Raw genomic sequence first — 19,981 nt, 5'->3', positions numbered from 1 at the left:
ACTTACATTCTGGATGGAACATAAGTTAAACACAAACATATAGTATGCCTCATCCAATTGGCCCTTAAATGTTATTATTACACATATAGTATTTGAATTTGTTGTCATTTAGAAGGAAAATTATGTTCCTTATCTGGTTGGCTATGAAAGAAACCTAGGAGAAATCAATTGGAAAGGTGTAATAGATTGGGTTACCGATGAAAACGGTGGAAAGTTGAGAGAATTAAGTAAGAGGCTTTGTTGTTGTGCACCTGAGCTCAGCATCTGAAAATGGTTTATTTGTTGTCTAGGATCCACCGGATGAGGCGGGAACGAAGGCAGCGCTCCCCCTCCTAGCGGCGGTGGACAAAGAGATAATGCGGATGGCAATGGCGGCACCACAGCATTGAAATTATGTGCTTCTTCTGAATGGGGTGCATGTACTATGAATCCATGACTTCCTAAATGTGATGATGATGATGAAGGAAAACTCGAAGGCTCCAAATGGTAATGAATGAGACGATGGTTCGGCATTGTTTAAAGTTTGTGCACCATGATCATCTTCATTTGGTCTACATTTTTCTCGTTTATCACCAATTGCAACCCTAGAGATTTCTTTCGGTTTAGCCCTCGAAAAGGCTTCAGAATTCAGAAAACAGGCCGGCGGCAGCACCGGCAAGGGTGGGAGTTCGTCGATATCGTTCTTAGCAGCATCAAGCAACCAATCAACGACCTTGCTAGGTTGATTAAGTCCAAGCCTGTCTTGAAGACCATACAATTGAATTGCAGTGGGAACCGACAGCCTTACCCTTCGGTCTCTCAATCCTCGTAAGGTGTAAACTTTGCTGTGCCTGTCTTTTCCTCCAAAAGCACGCGAAACACGTACGATCCTCGGATCTTTCAATCTCAACCATGGCGACCGCGGCGCTGACGAACTCGATGGAGCTTTGTTGATCATCTTGCTTTCATTCCTGTTGTTGTCGTTGTCGTGTCTTGTCGGAGAATCTGCGTTTTCTGAACTCGAAATCATCTTATGCCTCTCATCATTGAACCATCGGAAAGCTGAAAAACAAGGTGAATTCAATCCTTTTTTTTTGCAAAAAGCTTCGAAATTTTATGAAACATAAAGAACAACAAACACATAAAGTTCATAAATTAATAATGAAAGTAAACAAATCCCATTTTTTTCCTGGAAAAACTAAGGAAGTTTGTAAAGAAAAAATTGTTGAACTAACTACATATGCGTCAAACTTGAGAAGAAGAACAAACCCTAGATTTCATGCCCTTTTTATCAGATAGAAAGCTATGAAGATGTAAGACAGATCTCAGTAATACTTAAAAAAATATATGGGTCATTTTTTTTTATACAGAAAATGCAGAAGAAGACCAGATTCTTTGAAATAATCAAAGTTTCAAGCAAAGAAAAAATCATAGTCCATTTAAACTTACAAAAAAAATCAAACACTTGAATGAAAGCACCTTTAAACTTTTGTTATGGACTCACCCAGACCAATCTGCAGATATGTATATACATATATGTTTATATTGAGAGATTACAATTTTTTGTTTTAATTGTGAGAAAGATAGAACTTACTGTTGAAGTTCATCTATTTGTGAAAAGAAATATGCTGGAATTGTACCAGCCATAGTCCATTGAAGAATTGAAGAGGGAAAAGGAAAATAAAGAAAAGCAATGGTAGTAGGGCTTCCACGTGGTCCATATCATCAACTGAAAATTATAAAACAAACATAATAGATAAAAGATAAAAAATAAAAAAGAAGTGATTAGTTCTACTATCATTTATGTCGAGGTATACTTGATCTTGATATTAGTAACGGAGGTAATGTCAGGGTCATTTCATTTTCATGAGATTATCTTGACAGTAACTCAATGGTGGCCGAGTAAAAATATGATTTTATGTTAGAGAATAAAATTTATTAAAAAAATATATAAAATGAGTAAATTTATAAATTAAGGTTGAAAACAATTGTTTTCTAGGTACTATTTTTCTCTTTTAGTTGTTTAGACTTGAGCTTTGCCTCGAACTCGAATATAAAGGGTTTTTTTATTGAGGCATTCTCTTCTTAAAACAAATAATATAATCTAAAAATCATATAAAATGTATGAGAATGAAGTCCGTTTGATTGTAGAAAATATAAGTTATTTTCATTTTTATTTTCCTAAAACATAGAAAATAGTGAAGAAAAGATGTTTAGTTATAAAATTAGAAAACAATTCTAAAAATTGAAAACAAAATAAGTGAAAATATGAAAACATAAAAAATATGTTTTCAGTATTCTCATCAAATTTGTTTTGAAAATTTGAAAAATAAAGAAACGTGAAATCTAGATTTTTAACTTAACTTATACACATTTAAATCATTATAACAATAACTTTTTTTATTTATATTAACGAAACATGTGACCCGAACCCGACCCGATCCAAACATATTGGATCCATTCTAAATTTTATGAAAATAAAAATAGAAAATATTGTCTAGAACCAAACATATTCTAAATTTTTTCAAGGGGCAATTGTCCCACCCAATCCTTGGATCCATCTAGGGATGGGCATGTGACCTGAACCCGACCCGACCCGACCCAATCGAATCGTTTTTTTTAAAATTGGGTTCTGGTCAGTTCGGGTCGGATTTTTTTAAAGGTGATATTCGGGTCGGGTCGAATTCAGATTTAGGGTGAAAAATGTCTGACTCGACCCAACCTAAAAAAATATAATTTTACATTATATATTTAGGAATAATTACAATAATACCCATCTATATATTATTTTTTCAATTAAATCACTAATTTTATTTAATAAAAATAATATTTTTATTATTTCGAGTCGGGTCGGATCGAGTTCGGATTTTATCTCAAAAAATCGGATTGGGTTCGGATCAGGTGGATGATATATATATTTTGGGTCGGGTTAGGTCGGGTTGGCCAAAACCCGACCCATGCCCATCCCTAGATCCATCCCTGCTTGCTCCCTTTGGAACCACTCCTGCATATAAATATACTTTAATTTCATACTCACTTGGATGGCATGCAGTTTTCTATTTCTTTATTTTTTTTTAACAAATTCTAAATCTATTCCTCTTACTCAGAGTGGAGGAGAATGAGAGACTTTAAACTAAAAAAGGAAAGTGCTCCTAATGAATCTAAAATCTATAACTTAAGAAAATATGAGAGAACAAATATGAGCAGTTTAATCCAAATTTGCTTAACCCAAATTTACGTGTTCCAATCTTTCATTTCTTAATGGAAAAACAAAGTATAAAATGTCATTCATGTTCACCCGAGTTTGGGTACGATGTGATCCCTCTCTTCTTGACACAAAAACAATGGGGGACCATGCATGGCTGCACCATATTTCAAAAAGTGAAGAGGCATGCTTTATCGACAACTACAAAAGGCCTCTGTGAGGCGAATCCCTATCACATGGGGTTGATCAATGCACGCCTAATACTAGTACACAACATGTTCCTAACAACAAGTGGTATGCGCACCGATATTGTACATTACATTCTCAAAGAGAGTATTCAAATTCGAATCTCGAACAAATTTTAGTAGAAGGGATAGCCACAAACCCTGAACATAGGAATGATATTCTTGTAACACGATTTTTCGTTAGATTTGTTGTTTTGTTCCAACTATCCAATCTAAACTGATTGTCAATAAGAATATTCATGATCACAACTTAACTCAGAGGTATGGATTTTTTAAATTACGGTTGCAGTCACGTATTTGGTTGTGTTGTGTTTATTACAATTGCAGACATAATAAATGTTATTGTCGTAATTGACCGCTATCCATTAAATTACAGCTTTGATCAACTGATATTGGTGTGATTTCGCTTTATACCGCTATTTTTCGCGATTGCAGTTTCAACCGCTATCGCTATACAACGGTTACTATTCTACTACTCGACTATTATTTGAATCCCTGCATAGAGGGGATAACATCAGCCGGAGAGGATAAGAGTAAACAATCTAGGAAAGATAAGTGTGTGTTGGGGGCGGGGGTTGTGAATTTGATAGTTACTCGAGCCATTAACACACAACCTTATAGGGTTGGGACCAATCTCTATATCTGCTTTAGAAACATCATGTAGTGATTGAAAAGAGGACCACATAAGACCCAGCTTTATGTGAGGAAAGAATATGCATGGATAGAGGACAAGTTTAAGTGTCTTTAAACCTAACAGTTGGGAAAAAGAAATATATCAAATCTTCAGTCTCTCTATTCATTGAAATATGCAACTTCGTTTGCTCATCTTGGATCATAACAAGCTGTTAGCTTTTTCTATATGCATAAGTTTCTCCTACTTTTTGATCTGATAAAATATGGGTAATGCAGTCCTCCCAGAGAAGCAAAACTAGAAACCCTAGATAGGGCTAGAAAGGAATCAAAGCACTTCAAATGAAAACAAGGAAATTTACCTGCGATAATACAAGTTATGACATACATTTTTCCCCTAGAAAACAAAACAATCTGCATAATTACTGGTTTAAACATGAACATGAAAAAGTCGCTTGATCATGAAGTTTTAAAGTGTTTTTAAACTGTGTGGGCCTGCGTGTGTGCTTATATATATATATATATATCAGAAGAGATGATTATCTGGGTTTTTTTTTTAAGTTTTCCCTTGATGAGTTGTTTGTTTGGCAGGGGAGAAAATAGGAAAAGAAACTTTTTTTCTTTTTAGGGTTGAGAGTATTTGTTTTTATTTGAAGTGTTGCAACAAGCAGTGTGGGCACCTCAAGATGAACAGTGAAAAGGTTTCTTCACAAACTGCACAGTTTCTGATTATCCTCATACAAAGCAAAGGTACCATTATTGTCACATAAATGGTCCCCAAACTCCACACACTGTACAATTTAAAATATGCAGTAATAACGGTGAATCTATAAAATTAAGAATGAAGTCTAAAATTTTAATATTCTTTTCTTAAAAGCAATAGGTATGCAAAAATATTTATTTTTTCCCATTTTTCCTTAATATCTTAAACTAAATTTCACTTTTTTTCCTTAAATAATGGGATGCACTTGGTCCCTAAGGGACTTAGTGTACCCATCCCTGTGCACGAACTACGCGACCTCGATAGTAAATGAATTGTTGTTTTTTTTTTTTAAAATCTCGGGTTCAAACATAAAAAATGCCACATGCGTGAGGTTTTCTTTCTAAGCTTGATGGAAATAATATGCTTTTGGTGTTCTGTTCCAGGTTACTTCTAGCCACTCATGTAATTGCTGTGCTGATAGGTTTTGTTTGTTTTGGGCATTTCAGTGAAGTGGAGAGTGGTGTTTGTTTTGTTTGGATATTGGTTTGCATCTTGGTGGAGGCTTCCGATCTTAAAGAGTATTGTTCATTGGGGAGTGGCCAGCTTAGTTGGGCGTATTTTTTCGATGTAGTTCCTTGGTATTCCAGCTTTTGATTTTGTTCTCATGGCAGTGGTTAGATTAGTTGGGTGATATATTTTCGATGTCTTTCCTCGTTGGTTCGGGTAGAATGTATTCTTTTTCTCTTTCTAAGATTGAGGAGGTTTTTAATGAAGAATTGTACTTGGTCTTTGATAGTTTAATTTTATGATGAAAATCTTATTTGCCAAGGAAAAAAAACTACTGCACTTACCCAGATTAATAAAAAATACAATATAAAATATAGGGTAAAGTACGCAAATAATCCCTTGACTATAAGGTATTACTTTGTTGAGTCTTCTTACTACTGAAAAGTACGATATGGTCCCTTCACTATAAGGCATTATTTTATTGAGCCCTTTGACTATTAAAAATTATAAATGGCCACCCCAACTATCCATATGTTCCAAGCTTATCCTTTTTCATTAAAGTTTCGATGACAATATGAATTGTACGTTAACATGTTAATTGAGATATGATAGTCGTTTGAGATTTTAGGATCAAATTTTATCATATCACAATCAGTATTTAACGTCCTGCTCAGATTGCCATCAATTTTATAACAGAAAATGACGAGTTCGGAACATATAAATAATCAGGTGATCATTTTGTAACTTTTAATAGTTGGGGACTCAACAAATCAATGACAAATAGTCAATGGACCAATTTTGTAACTTTTAATAATTGAGGGACTCACAAAATAACACCCTATAGTCCGGGGACCATTTATGTACTTTAACCTAAAATAATAAGCCCAACCTTTCCGATCTAAATCCCATGAAATTTTTTGATAATTTCTTTATCTTTACAACGAAAAGTTCCTGGAGTGATTTACTTATCCAATTGTGCTGTGTTATATCATTTTTTTTTGTAGAGTTGATGTGAGAAGTTAATTGGGTACTAGTTCAATGGATAAATAATTAAAATATTTTTTTTTAAAATAATAATTAATATTATTATATAATTAATTTTTTATCTTTCGTACTTTTATATGAAATAAAATAATTAAAAATATACAAAATCTTTTAACATGTAATCAATAGATCTAACGTTTGAATCTTCGTAAATTATTTATGATTATTTTGTGAAAAAAATAATTAATCAATAATTAATTACTAGTTAATCTGTTATTTTTTTTGCCTTTTCTATGCTGGCTTTGTTTTCTTTTCGGTGTACTTAGAGAGTTTTTGTGTTTAATTCATGGCTGTTCATTTCTGGAGGGTTGGGGGAAGAGTACTTGGATGTTTTTTCAATGTTTTACTGATTGTACTACCTGTTTTGTTATCTTTGAGTCTGGAATGGAACAGAGGGTGATGTTGTTTGTGTTGACAAAAGTTGGATTATGCTGGTTTGAGATGGAGTGTGTCCAAGAAATTGACAATTGTGATTAGGTAGTTTGGTTGTTGTTGGTTTGTTTTTGAACTTGTAATAGTGGAATCCGAGTTGATACTGTGGATTACTTCAAATCTAAGGTTATAGTGCTGAATTTAAGTATCATTGTTCTTGAGAAAGATGGTTTGCGTATGGTTTTGATAAGCTGGAAAATTTGGATATATTGTTTTGTATGATGTCTATTGTGGGGGAATGATTGTACTGCAGGAGGTTTTGTGGAGGCATTATTTCGCTCATTTTGGATTGTCTTAGGAGTCTTGGACAATGCACTGTGAAGAACGATTCAAGGGCAGGATGTTAGGTGTCAATTAGGTCCTGCTCTGAAGAATATTAAGTGGAGGTTAGTTAGTAGGTATTTTAATGGAAGCGCCATAATCATTGGTGGTGTAATTGCACAGCTGGGTGAAAGACGATTGTGGTATGGTTGCTTGGTTGGTGATTGTTTGGTATGAGTGTATGGAATTGCTTTTGTGTCTCGGTATGAGTTTGCTGGTGTCGTGAGTTGAACTGTTGATTGTAATTGTTTTGCTGTTTTTTACCTTTGTGAGTTTTGTTGGCTGTAAAGCTTTGCTTCTTATAGATGGTTAAGAGTTGTTTTTGTAGGGGGTGGATTACTTGAGTTTCAGGTTTTTGTTTTTGGTTTGTTGTGTGTTTGTATTGTTCTCTTATGTAGTACTCTTTTCCTCTAATTAGATTATGGAGGTTTTTAATGAGGCTCATAAGTTGAACTTCAACTCTTTAATAAATTGCCCTTTGTTGAGCAAAAAAAAAAAAAATCCCAATTGAGATTAAACATTTCGTTTTTATTAAATATATATGTATATATATTTATATATATATAATTTATTACAAATGATTTAATTCAAAAGTTAAAATTATTATTGTTCCTTGAATAATTAATGAATGCATGAATTTTTCTATCAATCATTTTATGATTGATGGCTAAAGAACACGGAGCACAAAAGCATACCTGGTAGACTGCTAAACAAGTGAAAATTTTCTATCAGCAACCTTAATTTTTTAAACTATAAGATTAAATTTTTAATTACTAAAATAACTAATTTTATTGAACAAATAAACAAAAAATCATAATAAAAAAAGTCTACAAAATTAAAATAGACTAATCATATTAACTATTTATTTTCCTTTAAACCATCAAATAGCATAAATTAACCGCTAAATAATAAAAGTAACATTATACATGAAAGAGATTAAAAAAATTTAATTGAATAATACGAAAAATTTAAAAGACGTGTCTATAGTTTTGTAACGTATTATTTAGGGATATTGTTTTCCCACCTTATCAGGATATTGTTTTTCTCTATTTAGGTGTAGAGAGATTTTTAACGAGGCTCCTAACGTAGGTTTTGTTTTCTAATAAAATTCATATTACCGTGAAAAAGAAAACATCCGAAAGAAAAATAATGTTTTCATTTATCATTGACTTTTCCTTGTAATTCTTCTTTCACATAGTACTTATTGTAAACACTTCAATTAAACTCTCATTCTTCTTCACTTAATTGAATACTGCAGTGAGTTGATTTACATATTTTTGCTTTCTTCTTCAACACAATGTTCATACAGAAAAATTAATTAAAGTGTTATTATCCAAAACATTGAAGGAAAAAAGAAGAAGAAATTTTAGTTATGACTGATGAAGAAAAAAAAGGAGAAATTTTGAAATGAGCTGCTGCAACGTCGTTTTTATTTCATGACAGAGTGGTAGAATGCAGTTGCAGTTCACTTTCTCTGCAGTCTGCTCTCTTATGCTTCTCCTTCTCTTCCATCTTCTCTGTACTTTTTCATGGGAAATCTATTATCATTAATTTGAATATATATATGGCAGCAATCCCATAGCATCTAGAAAACAACTAATCATACAAGATAAAACAAAAGTGGTAAAGAAAGAGAAAAACCCTAAAAATAAAAAAAAAGAAAGAAGGAAATGAACTGTGTGATGTGGGCAGTTTCCAACCCAATTATCCCACCGGCTCTCTTAACTCCAAAATGGCATAAGAATTAAGAAGGGTCTTTTTTTGGTGTCATAAATTTTTGTAATGATGGTAGATTTTCTGAAAGATAATTAGGGTAGGGACGGTGATAGTAAATTGTCAGAAAGATAGGTAAAACCTTTTATTTAATACAACCAATATGTTGAACCCATTAAAATTGCTGATTTTGATATTTAAATTATTGTAATACTTAGTAATCAATATAATTCAATTGCTAGGCTTAATTTTTAAACAACCTCTTTAGCAAATGACTTTAAACTTGCTAGGTTTTCTATCCATAGAAAGTATATGGGTGATGTTTCTAAAATGGTGGCCATGTGAAAAGAAAATGATATAAACTCGAAATGCTTGAACGATTCAAAGAATTAAGGGCAAAGGTAAAGAAATTATATGCAATATCATCGAGCTTAATTGTATATGTGAATTATGGAAAGTAAATTAAAGAGGGAGATAATCCTTTTTGGAAGGTAAAATGAGTGTTGCAACAAAAATTAAAGAATAAAAATCTCCTTTCTTTTTTGTGCTTCTCTATATGTCCCGCCAATAGTTTAGCGTCACGTGGTAATAATTTTTATTCACTTTAACAGAAGTTTACGGTCAGTAATCTGTTTTCATCTTTTACTATTATTTTCCGCTGGTTAGTCATCTTTTTCATTTTTCTCTAGCGAATGACCACCGTTGGTGAATTAGTACTGTTATATCTTAAAATTTTAGGAAAGTCTGCAATGGTGTGGTGGTTCTGTAGCCTCGTGATGATTTTGTTTGCATTGTTAGGGGAAGAGTGATCATTCCTTGTTGTCTTCTTTTGTTCTTTATTTTCATTTTTTGCCTGTTTGGTTGTCAACTTTTAGCCAGTATCATTGTTTTCTAGATTAATCTTTTGATGGCGTATGTCTGTTTAGACATTCTCCCATCACCCTCTGTTTCTTCGGTTAAACATCGACGAACTTTTCACATCATTCACACAATTTCAATCCCTATTATTTGGGTTTTGCTTCTTGTTAGGCTTAAGTTTTGCTCCATAATTTATGCTCTCACCATGGGTATTTCACCTTTTACTGGAATTCATAAATATGTTGAAATTTTAAAATTTGCAATAGTTAAAAATTCAGGCTTCTAAATGCTAAATAATTGAGGTTCATAATTCAAAAATAGTATCGTCATTTTAACCTAAAGAAAAGGGGTCATCGTTCTGCCCCCAATGATGGGAACAAAATCATCAATATGGCACTTTCGATACTAATTTTTTAACAAAATCAAAATTTAGGTTCGATTTTTTGAAAAGATGATGGGAGTCGTCACCAATTAGTTTAAGGTGGGATTGGAACACAAAAATGTTTAGGTTTATGAAAACTATAATTGAGTTTGGGGTTACGGTTAAGTGTGAGGAAGCGTTACCACCCTCACAACACTCGAAAAAAACAATATTTACTTGACCACGAATGTAACGCCTTAATCCAGTATGACTCGAAGATCCATGGATTACAACGTCGCACGAGACTACCGAAATGGTCAACCCAAAATTTCTTTTAAACATTTACCAAAACATTAATATATATGTATCATAATATTTCATAAAAACCATAAATCATTGTGTACACAAAATAGGGGATTCTCCCAAATTAGTACAAAATTTTACCAATGGACTAAATCAATAGAGTTATGACTCGGACGAATATAAGGTCCACATGAATACATGCGCTCTAAATGAATACTTAAGACATACTCTACAAAATGTCTGGTCTAGAATGTACTGATGCGATAGGCTCCTCATCGATTCCCTTACTAACCTATGCACGAAAACACATTCCATACGCTGAGCTCACAAACTCAGTGCCACAAGAATAACTATGCAATACTACATGTATTCATTTCATGGACATACCAGTATACAAAACCATAAACATGCAAAAGTACATAATAAACATGAGATAGGCCAAGTGGTGTAGTCGAAGGAATTCACATGCATCTCGAACGACACACTAGCCTATCTGGCAGGGGTTAGTTTTGGAGTAAGCATCAGAATTTACATGCATCGAAACTTATAGCCCTAGTCTATCTCGGATACCCGAGAGGTAAGGGTGAGGACCAAAATTTACATGCATCGAAAACTCAAACTTTGGACCTAGCCGAGCATAAAGTACAATTATGGAATTTACGCGCATAAGAATTTGTACTAGTACTACCTGAAATTTATGTGCATCGGGAGCGTACCAAATAGACAATATCCAGATATTCACAACCAAAAGATGATCATAAAAAAGATAGAGTAACTCGGGTCTCTTGACCATTTCCTGAGCGTCAAAGAGTCTTATGTCACCCTTTGTTTGATTTAGTTGTATTTTTTGGTTTTACGTTTGTTTCCACTTTTATCTAATATCTTGAGTTTACAAGATCTCAAAACACTCAAACCCAAGCACCCAAATTGCCCGAAAATCAACGAGGGCATCGATACTGTGCCCACAATATCGATATTGGCCCCCTGGGGTATCGATACTCACCTTAGTATCGATACTGTTGAGTTAATTGATCGACGGAATCGGCCAAGAGGGGGGTGAATTGGCAATTAAAGAATTTCGTAGAAGTTTTTGCAGAAAAATTGAAAGTAATTGCACATCGATTTACAGTGGTTCGACTTTCTCAAACAAAGTCTACGTCCACTACCTTAGCTATCCACACTAAGGATTTTCCAACAAATTCACTAATTTGTTCTTTCTTTTGAGGCCAAAGAGATAACCTTACAAAATCCCTCAAGAGTATACCCCAACTCTTGAGAACACTCTTTTTCCCAAAGAGAAGATTACAAATTTGCAAACTTACAAGAAAACCTCACAAGGTAAGATGTTTGCACAATTCTATAACAAGAAAAGAACACTCAAAGATAATTACAAATGAGCACAAATGGTGTTCTTGAAAGCAAAATGAATATTGAAAGGAAAATTGGCTTGATTTGCACAAACTTGGTGTTTGATGCTTTCTCTCTTGTTTCTCTATAATTTCTTGTTGATCAAGGGCTTCAGAACTTGTTTAAATACACCTTGAATCTCTTCTGAACGTTGGGGATGATTAGTGAAGATCATATAGCCGTTTTAGTGTGAAAACAATTAATAAAACAGTTTAGAGCGTAGGGGGTGTCGTAACCGGTTTTTGTCCGGGCACGAAATATTAAATTTGGCGGGGAAATTGATGTGAATGAATAATTTTGAAAATAATTTGTGAGTCGCCATCGGCCTTTTGGATCAGGTAGGTCGAATACCTAAAATTATCTTTTAAAAGAGTTTTTAAGAAAACCATATTTAAAAGATGAACTGATCTGCGTTTTATAACCAAAAATTCGTTCTTTTTAATAATAAAAAGGGATTCGTGGTCGGTTACGTTTAGGGAAGGATTAGCACCCCTACAACGCCCAAAATTGGTACTTTTTAATTATAAATTGTCTCTATTATTAAAATTTAAAAATTCAAAATATATTTAATTTATAATCCTAATCCTATTCATTAATATTATTATAAAAATATTTATTTATATATAGGACATCCAGTTGTATTAAGACTGTCCTTTTTCTTCAATAAAAAATAAATATTTAAAAAAATACTATTTATTATTATTTAAAAAATATTTAATAAAATATTTAATAATATAATTAAATACAAATACTACTAAAACAATATATTTAAAAACAATAAAATAAATGAAACATATAAAATAAACGAAAAAAAAATCTAATTCATAATTAATCTAAATTACAGGGATTAAATATGTTATTTCTTATTTGGTGACTAAAATAAAATTATCTAAAATTTGGATATTAGAATAAATAAATTAAAAATAAACTAAGGATTAAAATATTATTTATTAAAATTAATGGATTAATCTGTAATTATCCTAAATATATTATTTAATATGAAGGACTAAAAAAATAAAATTAAAATTCGAAGACTAAATTAAAATATTATAAATTCATTTAGTGACTAAAGTGTAAAATTTACAAATACGAAGGATTGCGGACGGGGTTTAATTATTTCATATTACGCGCATAGTCCTTCCCGAAACGACGTCGTTCGGGAAGGACTATAAGAGTCCAAATCGGCTGGCCCGAAGGGCCAGCCATTTCATTTCTTCTTTTTTTTTTTTCTTTCTCTCAAACAGAGAGAAGAATTCTCTGTCTTCTCTCTAAATGAGAGAAGCTCAGCCGGCCGGCGTTCATCCGCCTTCAACCACCGCCGCCGGCCACCGTCTTCGGTGGCCGGAAATTTTTTTTTTACATCTAAATGTAGATCGGACCGTCCTAATCATGGGTCCGATACTTTTTTCCCGTTAAACGACTCCCAATCGGAGCAGATCTACAAATACCTTCGGTTTTTTGTTGTATCCGGCGAGATCCGTGGTCGAGGCTTCCTCGGTAAGTCTCTTCTTTCTTTTCTTTTTTTTTTCTTGGTTTTCTTGCTGCTGAGATTGTTGGTATTAGTTTGTATTTCTCTGTTTTTTTTTCTATGTCACTCTCTATTCTTTTTTTTGTCTCTTTGTCTCGTTCTATATCTCTGTCCTTTTTTTTTTCGCAGATGGGTGGTGGCTTTTATAGCCACCACCGTTGTAGCTATCGGACCGGTCCGAAGAAGGGCTCTCGGTGAGTCACCGGACTACCAGTGGTGGACTCACCGAGTAGCCATGGCGTGGACGGCTGGTATTATCTTCTGGAGTCTTCGGTTGGGACGTGGCAGCGGCGGAGGCGGCGAGATAGCAACGGCGGCCGCGTGTCCCTAGGGTATCAGACCCTAGGGTTTCCCTCTGGCACCATCTGGACCGTTGGATCTTGCCAGATCCAACGGCTGTGAGCTGAGGCGGTTGGTAAATTAGGGTTAGGAAACCCTAACTGGAAACCCAAGTATTAGGGTTTCTGGTTGGATTTGGACCGTTCTGGTTGGTTTGTAACTGGGCCGGTCCAGTGTAATTGGTCTGTAATTTATTATTTATTAATATATTTATAATAATAATAATGATAATAATAATAATATAATATAATAATACTAATAATAATAATAATAAAATATAATTGGATAAAAAATTAGTATCTTCAGCTGCCCCTCTTTGCTCATTCTGTGTTAACAAGAATAGAGCAAAGATGAAAAGATAATAAATTTTTTTTATCCATTTGGCTTTACTTTGATCATAATGGATATATTGAATAAATTATTCTCTTTCTCTAGATGAGTTCTTCTTATTATGAACTTTCTGCTGGGGATGATGATGACCTCCTTTCTGTGATAGAGTCATTCAAAAGGTTGAATAAGCTCTTGATGAGTTCTTCTTATGAACTTTCTCTAGAAAGGCTAATGCTAATCTATCTCCTTCTGTGATAGTATCAAACAAAGGTTGAACAAGATCTTCATTATGAACTTCTTCTTCCTTCTTCAGATGAGTTCTTCTCATATGAACCTTCTCTGGCAAAATAATCCATCAAGTGATGAATTCAAACAAAAGGTTGAACAAATTCTTCTCATTATGAACTTCTTCTTCCTTCTTCAGATGAGTTCTTCTCATTCATGAACTTTCTCTGGCAATGATCCATCAAATGATGAATTTAAACAAAAAGTTGAACAAGTTCTTCTCATTATGAACTTCTTCTTCCTTTTTCAGATGAGTTCTTCTCATTATGAACCTTCTCTGGCAATGTTGATCCATCAAATGATGAATTTAAACAAAAAGTTGAACAAGTTCTTCTCATTATGAACTTCTTCTTCCTTCGTCAGAGTTCTTCTCATTATGAACTTTCTCTGGCAATGTTGATCCATCAAATGATGAATTTAAACAAAAGTTGAACAAGTTCTTCTCATTATGAACTTCTTCTTCCTTCTTCTGTGATAGTATCAAACAAAGGTTGAACAAGCTCTTCTCATTATGAACTTCTTCTTCCTTCTTCAGATAGTTCTTCTCATTATGAACCTTCTCTGGCAAAATAATCCAAGTGATGAATTCAAACAAAAGTTGAACAAATTCTTCTCATTATGAACTTCTTCCTTCTTCAGATGAGTTCTTCTCATTCATGAACTTTCTCTGGAAATGTTGATCCATCAAATGATGAATTTAAACAAAAGGTTGAACAAGTTCTTCTCATTATGAACTTCTTCTTCCTTTTCAGATGAGTTCTTCTCATTATGAACCTTCTCTGGCAATGTTGATCCATCAAATGATGAATTTAAACAAAAGTTGAACAAGTTCTTCTCATTATGAACTTCTTCTTCCTTCTTCAGATGAGTTCTCTCATTATGAACTTTCTCTGGCAATGTTGATCCTCAAATGATGAATTTAAACAAAAAGTTGAACAAGTTCTTCTCATTATGAACTTCTTCTTCCTTCTTCAGATGAGTTCTTCTCATTATGAACTTTCTCTGGCAATGTTGATCCATCAAATGATGAATTTAAACAAAAAGTTGAACAAGTTCTTCTCATATGAACTTCTTCTCTTCTTGAGTTCTTCTCATTATGAACTTCTCTGGCAATGAATGATCCATCAAGGATTTGAAATCTTTGCTAAAATCTTTGAAATTTCTGTTAACAATTCAACAGAATAAAAATGAATGAAAATGCATCTATTTTTGCAAATGCCTAAATATGATGCATGAATATTAAGTTGTTTGATTTCAGACTGGTGAATTGAGTATTTCTTCAATTATAAAAACCCAATATATCTGTCTTCTTCAAATCAAAGAATCTATCATTTTGACAAATTAGATGTAGATATAATGTCACAAACCTCTTGAGAATAAAAACTCAATAGTATAAACTTTTGAAAAGCTTGCATTCAGGCAACATGTCGATTCTGATAACAACTCATCTGATTATGAAGTGACCTTTCAAGATGATTTCACAGATATCGATAGTTCTTTTAATACCGAGAAATCTTGAATTCTGATTCTGATGAGGAGAATAAACGTTATACTTGACAAAATGGGATTCTCAAAGGCTGAAACTTCAATAGCCATGTAGAGATGTGGGGTCCAAATTCATCAATTGCAGAATTGGCAAATTTATATGTGTTGCTTAAATGACTAAGGCTGCTGATGTACTTCTTCTAGTAAAAGATAGGAAGTCATTATGCAATGATCCCAATTATAAGCAAAGGCAAAACTTGGGCTATGATTTTTGGGAAGGAATAAGCAAAAGAAGCTTGAAAAGAAACTTCATAATAAAGACGATCATGCAGTTCATCTTTTAATTCCAACGATTGGTTCTGTCCAACCAGATTAGATAACTCAAAGAACACTTCCAGAAGATGCTATTGATCATCTTCCAAATTCAATGATTGGTTCTGCCAAATCAGATCAGATAACTCAAAGAACACTTCCAGAAGATGCTATTGAGCAAATTCATCTTCCAAATTCAATGATTGGTTCTGCCAAATAGATCAGATAACTCAAAGAACACTTCCAGAAGATGCTATTGAGCAAATTCATCTTCCAAATTCAATGATTGGTTCTGCCAAATCAGATCAGATAACTCAAAGAACACTTCCAGAAGATGCTATTGAGCAAATTCATCTTCCAAATTCAATGATTGGTTCTGCCAATCAGATCAGATAACTCAAAGAACACTTCCAGAAGATGCTATTGAGCAAATTCATCTTCCAAATTCAATGATTGTCTATGCCAACCAGATCAGATAACTCAAAGAACACTTCCTAGAAGATGCTATTGAGCAAATCATCTTCCAAATTCAATGATTGGACTAAGATATCACAACATTTATTTGATGTAGCCAGAATTTGTAGATTCGAAGTATTTCCATGCTATTACACTGAAAAGGGCTATATTCATAATTCTGCCAATTAAGAATAGATTTTCTCTTATTCTGCTTCCTCCATGTGCTGATGCTTTTCCATTGACAAAGAAATGATGGCTTTCATGGGATCCAAGAACAAAGTTGAACTGTTTATAAACATGTACAGGAAGTGCCAAATTGACAGAAAGGATCTGTAAGGCTTTTGAAGCTTATGACAATGAGCCACCTTCGAGTGTCCAGAAGTATGTTCTGATGAGTGCTGAAAATGGAATCTAGTATGGTTGGAAGGAATAAAGTTACTCCACTTGAACCTGATGAGGTGGAAATGCTTCTAGGTTTCCTTAAAAACCATATACAAGGATCTGTATAGAAACATGTTTCCTAGTGATATCAATGTCTTGTTTCTTTTTGCTGGAATCAGTACTGCAAAGATCATCTTCTACTGTTTTAGTATATCTTGAAACAGATGTGCAAGAACTGAATGGTGATCGGTTGGAGCAATTGATGAGTAGATTTGGTGGATTCGACCTTGTTGTCGGTAGCACCACTTGTAACAATCTTGATGTTCATGGCTTTAAGCTAGTGATGATTTGCCTACTTTGTATTCCATGTATTTAAAAGTATTAACATAAAGTGATATTCAGAAATCTTTAAATTATTTCAAAATTATGTTAATTCAATAGAAAAGAATAAATTGAATTTCCAAAAATAAATTGAATCTCAAATAAATTGAACTTGAAATATATATAATTGTATTCAAAGTTACGACAAGCATAAGAATAAAAATTCAAATGTCTCAACAAATTATAAGCATAAGTATTTCTAAATTAATCAAGTTGACACAATTTAGAGTAATGATGGAAGCTTTTGTCTGGAAGATCTCAAACGTTGTCAAATGCTTGTGGATGTGAAGTTTCTTCCAAACTGTCAAATCTTAAGAGAGTTTCAATTGCCAGATGCCTAATATCAACTTGCATTTGAGCCGCCTTTTCAGGTTTTCAACTCAAATCCTTCCTTCGGTTACAAGATGCCCTTTGCGGGTTTTCACCTTGACCCCCTTTCTTTTTATTTTTTTTTATTTTTTTTTATTTTTTTTAATTCTCTTCAAGCATAATATTTCTTGACAGAATCCGAGTTTATTGGATTTTTCAGAATTTTTCCATCCATTTCTGCCAAGATCAACGCTCCTCCGGAAAAGGCCTTTTCACAACGTATGGCCCTTCCCAATTAGGCATCCATTTCCCACGGAAATCTTTATGTATAGGCAAGATCTTTTTTAGTACTAGATCACCTTCTTGGAATTCTCTTGGATGTACTTTCTTATCATGAGACTTCATCATCCGTTTTTGATACATCTGTCCATGGCAAATAGCTTTCAATCTTTCTCTTCAATAAGGTTCAATTGATCAACTCTAGCTTGGATCCATTCAGATTCATCCAATTTTATTTCTCTCAATATTCGGAGCGATGGAATCTCAACTTCAATTGGTAAGACTGCTTCCATCCCGTAGACTAAAGAAAAAGGCGTTGCCCCAGTAGATGTTCGAACAGTAGTTCGGTATGCATATAGAGCAAAGGTAACTTCTCGTGCCAATCTTTGTAAGTTTCAGTAGTCTTTGTAATGATTCTCTTGATGTTCTTATTTGCTGCTTCAACTGCCCCATTCATCTTTGGACGATATGCCACTGAATTTGCATGTTTGATCTTAAACTGTGCACAAAGTTCGGTCTTTTGTTGTTCAGGTTCAGAGCATTATCTGTAATGATCCTTTCTGGTAGGCCATACCGACAAACTATCTCTTTCTTTATGAATTTGCAGACTGTGGACCTATTAATATTAGTGTATGAAGCAGCTTCAACCCATTTGGTAAAATAATCAATTGCCACAAGGATGAAACAATGTCCATTCGATGCCTTTGGTGTGATTGCTCCAATGACATCTATTCCCCACATAGAAAATGGCCAGGGTGCTGTCATTACATGTAAAGGAGATGGGGGTACATGAATCTTGTCTGCATATATCTGGCATTTATGACATTTCCTTGCATAATCAATGCAATCTGTGTACATAGTAGCCCAATAGTATCCATATCTCATTATTTTTCTGGCCATGGAAAGACCATTTGCGTGTGTTCCACATATTCCACTGTGTACTTCTTCAATGACATTTCGAGCTTCACTGGTATTTAAACATCTCAACACATTTGATCACTGCTTCTTCTATACATAATCTCTCCATCAAGAAATATCCAGCAGCCATTCTTCTCAAAGTTCTTTTATCAATTTCCGATGCATTTGGTGGATAACTTGATTTTTGATATATTGCAGGATATCATGATACCATGGTTTACCATCTACCTCTTCTTCCACACTATAACAATGTGCAGGAATTTCATACACTTGCATTTTGATTGGCATCATATCAACTTCTTAGTTGCCTGAAACATAGCAGCTAATGTAGCCAAAGCATCTGCTATTTGATTTCTTCTCGAGGGAGATAATTGAATGTAACTCTCTCAAATTCTTTCACTAATTCGAGTATAAAATTTGATATTCTAACAATTTGGGATCTTTTGTTTCCCACTCTCCTCGCAATTGATACACCACAAAGATGAATCTCCATATATCTTGAGAAATTTGATTTTTCTTTCTATAGCTGCTTTCAACCCCATGACACAAGCTTCATATTCTGCCATGTTATTGGTGCAAAAGAACTCTAGTCTGCTTGTAAAGGGATAATAAATATTTTCTGGAGAAATTAACACTGCCCCAATTCCTCGTCCCAAAGCATTAGATGCTCCGTCAAAGTAAAGCTTCCAACATGCAAATTCATCATTTGTTTTGACTTCTTCATTCATGGATATGCATAACAAATCTTCATCAGGAAAATTGAAGTTCAAAGGCTGATAATCATTTGATACACGACTGGCCAGGAAATCAGCTATGACACTTCCTTTTATCGCTTTTTGGTTGATATACAATATCAAACTCAGATAATACATCTGCCATCTAGCCATTCTGCCTGTCAAAGCTGGTGATTCCATTAAGAATTTCAAAGGATCAAGTTTTGATATCAACCAAGTAGTATGGTATAACATATATTGTCTGAGTCTTCGAGTAGTCCACCAAGCACAACATAATTTTGTATTGGTGGATATCGAACTTCACAATCAGTAAATTTCTTGCTCAGATAATAAATAGCTTTTTCTTTTCTTCCAGATTCATCATGCTGTCCTAGTACATCCCATCGAATTTTCGAAGACCGTTAAGTAGAGAATTAATGGTCTATCAGGCATTGGTGATACTAAATGGGGGCATTGGATAAATTTCTTAATAATATCCAAAGTTTCTTGACATTCTTCATTCCAGACTTCAGGATTGTTCTTTCGAAGTAATTTGA

At 33.7% G+C, this 19,981-nt stretch overlaps 1 protein-coding gene across 1 annotated transcript; it reads right to left on the bottom strand.

The window, feature by feature from the left end:
* Positions 1-391: 391 nt before the first annotated feature.
* On the bottom strand, positions 392-1,705 carry LOC120174569 (transcription factor TCP24-like). Its single transcript, XM_039181399.1, has 2 exons — positions 1,574-1,705; positions 392-1,041 (listed from the first exon to the last, which is right to left on the bottom strand). The coding sequence occupies exons 1-2, from the start codon at positions 1,584-1,586 to the stop codon at positions 392-394; spliced, it is 663 nt and encodes a 220-aa protein (XP_039037330.1). The 5' UTR covers positions 1,587-1,705.
* Between the last annotated feature and the right edge of the window lie 18,276 nt (positions 1,706-19,981).

This window comes from Hibiscus syriacus, unplaced genomic scaffold (genome assembly GCF_006381635.1).
Source record: "Hibiscus syriacus cultivar Baekdansim isolate YM2019G1 unplaced genomic scaffold, ASM638163v2 tig00000329_pilon, whole genome shotgun sequence".
NCBI lineage: Eukaryota > Viridiplantae > Streptophyta > Magnoliopsida > Malvales > Malvaceae > Hibiscus > Hibiscus syriacus.
The sequence above is the reverse complement of the archived record's forward strand: the minus strand, read 5'-3'. Positions and strand labels throughout refer to the sequence as shown.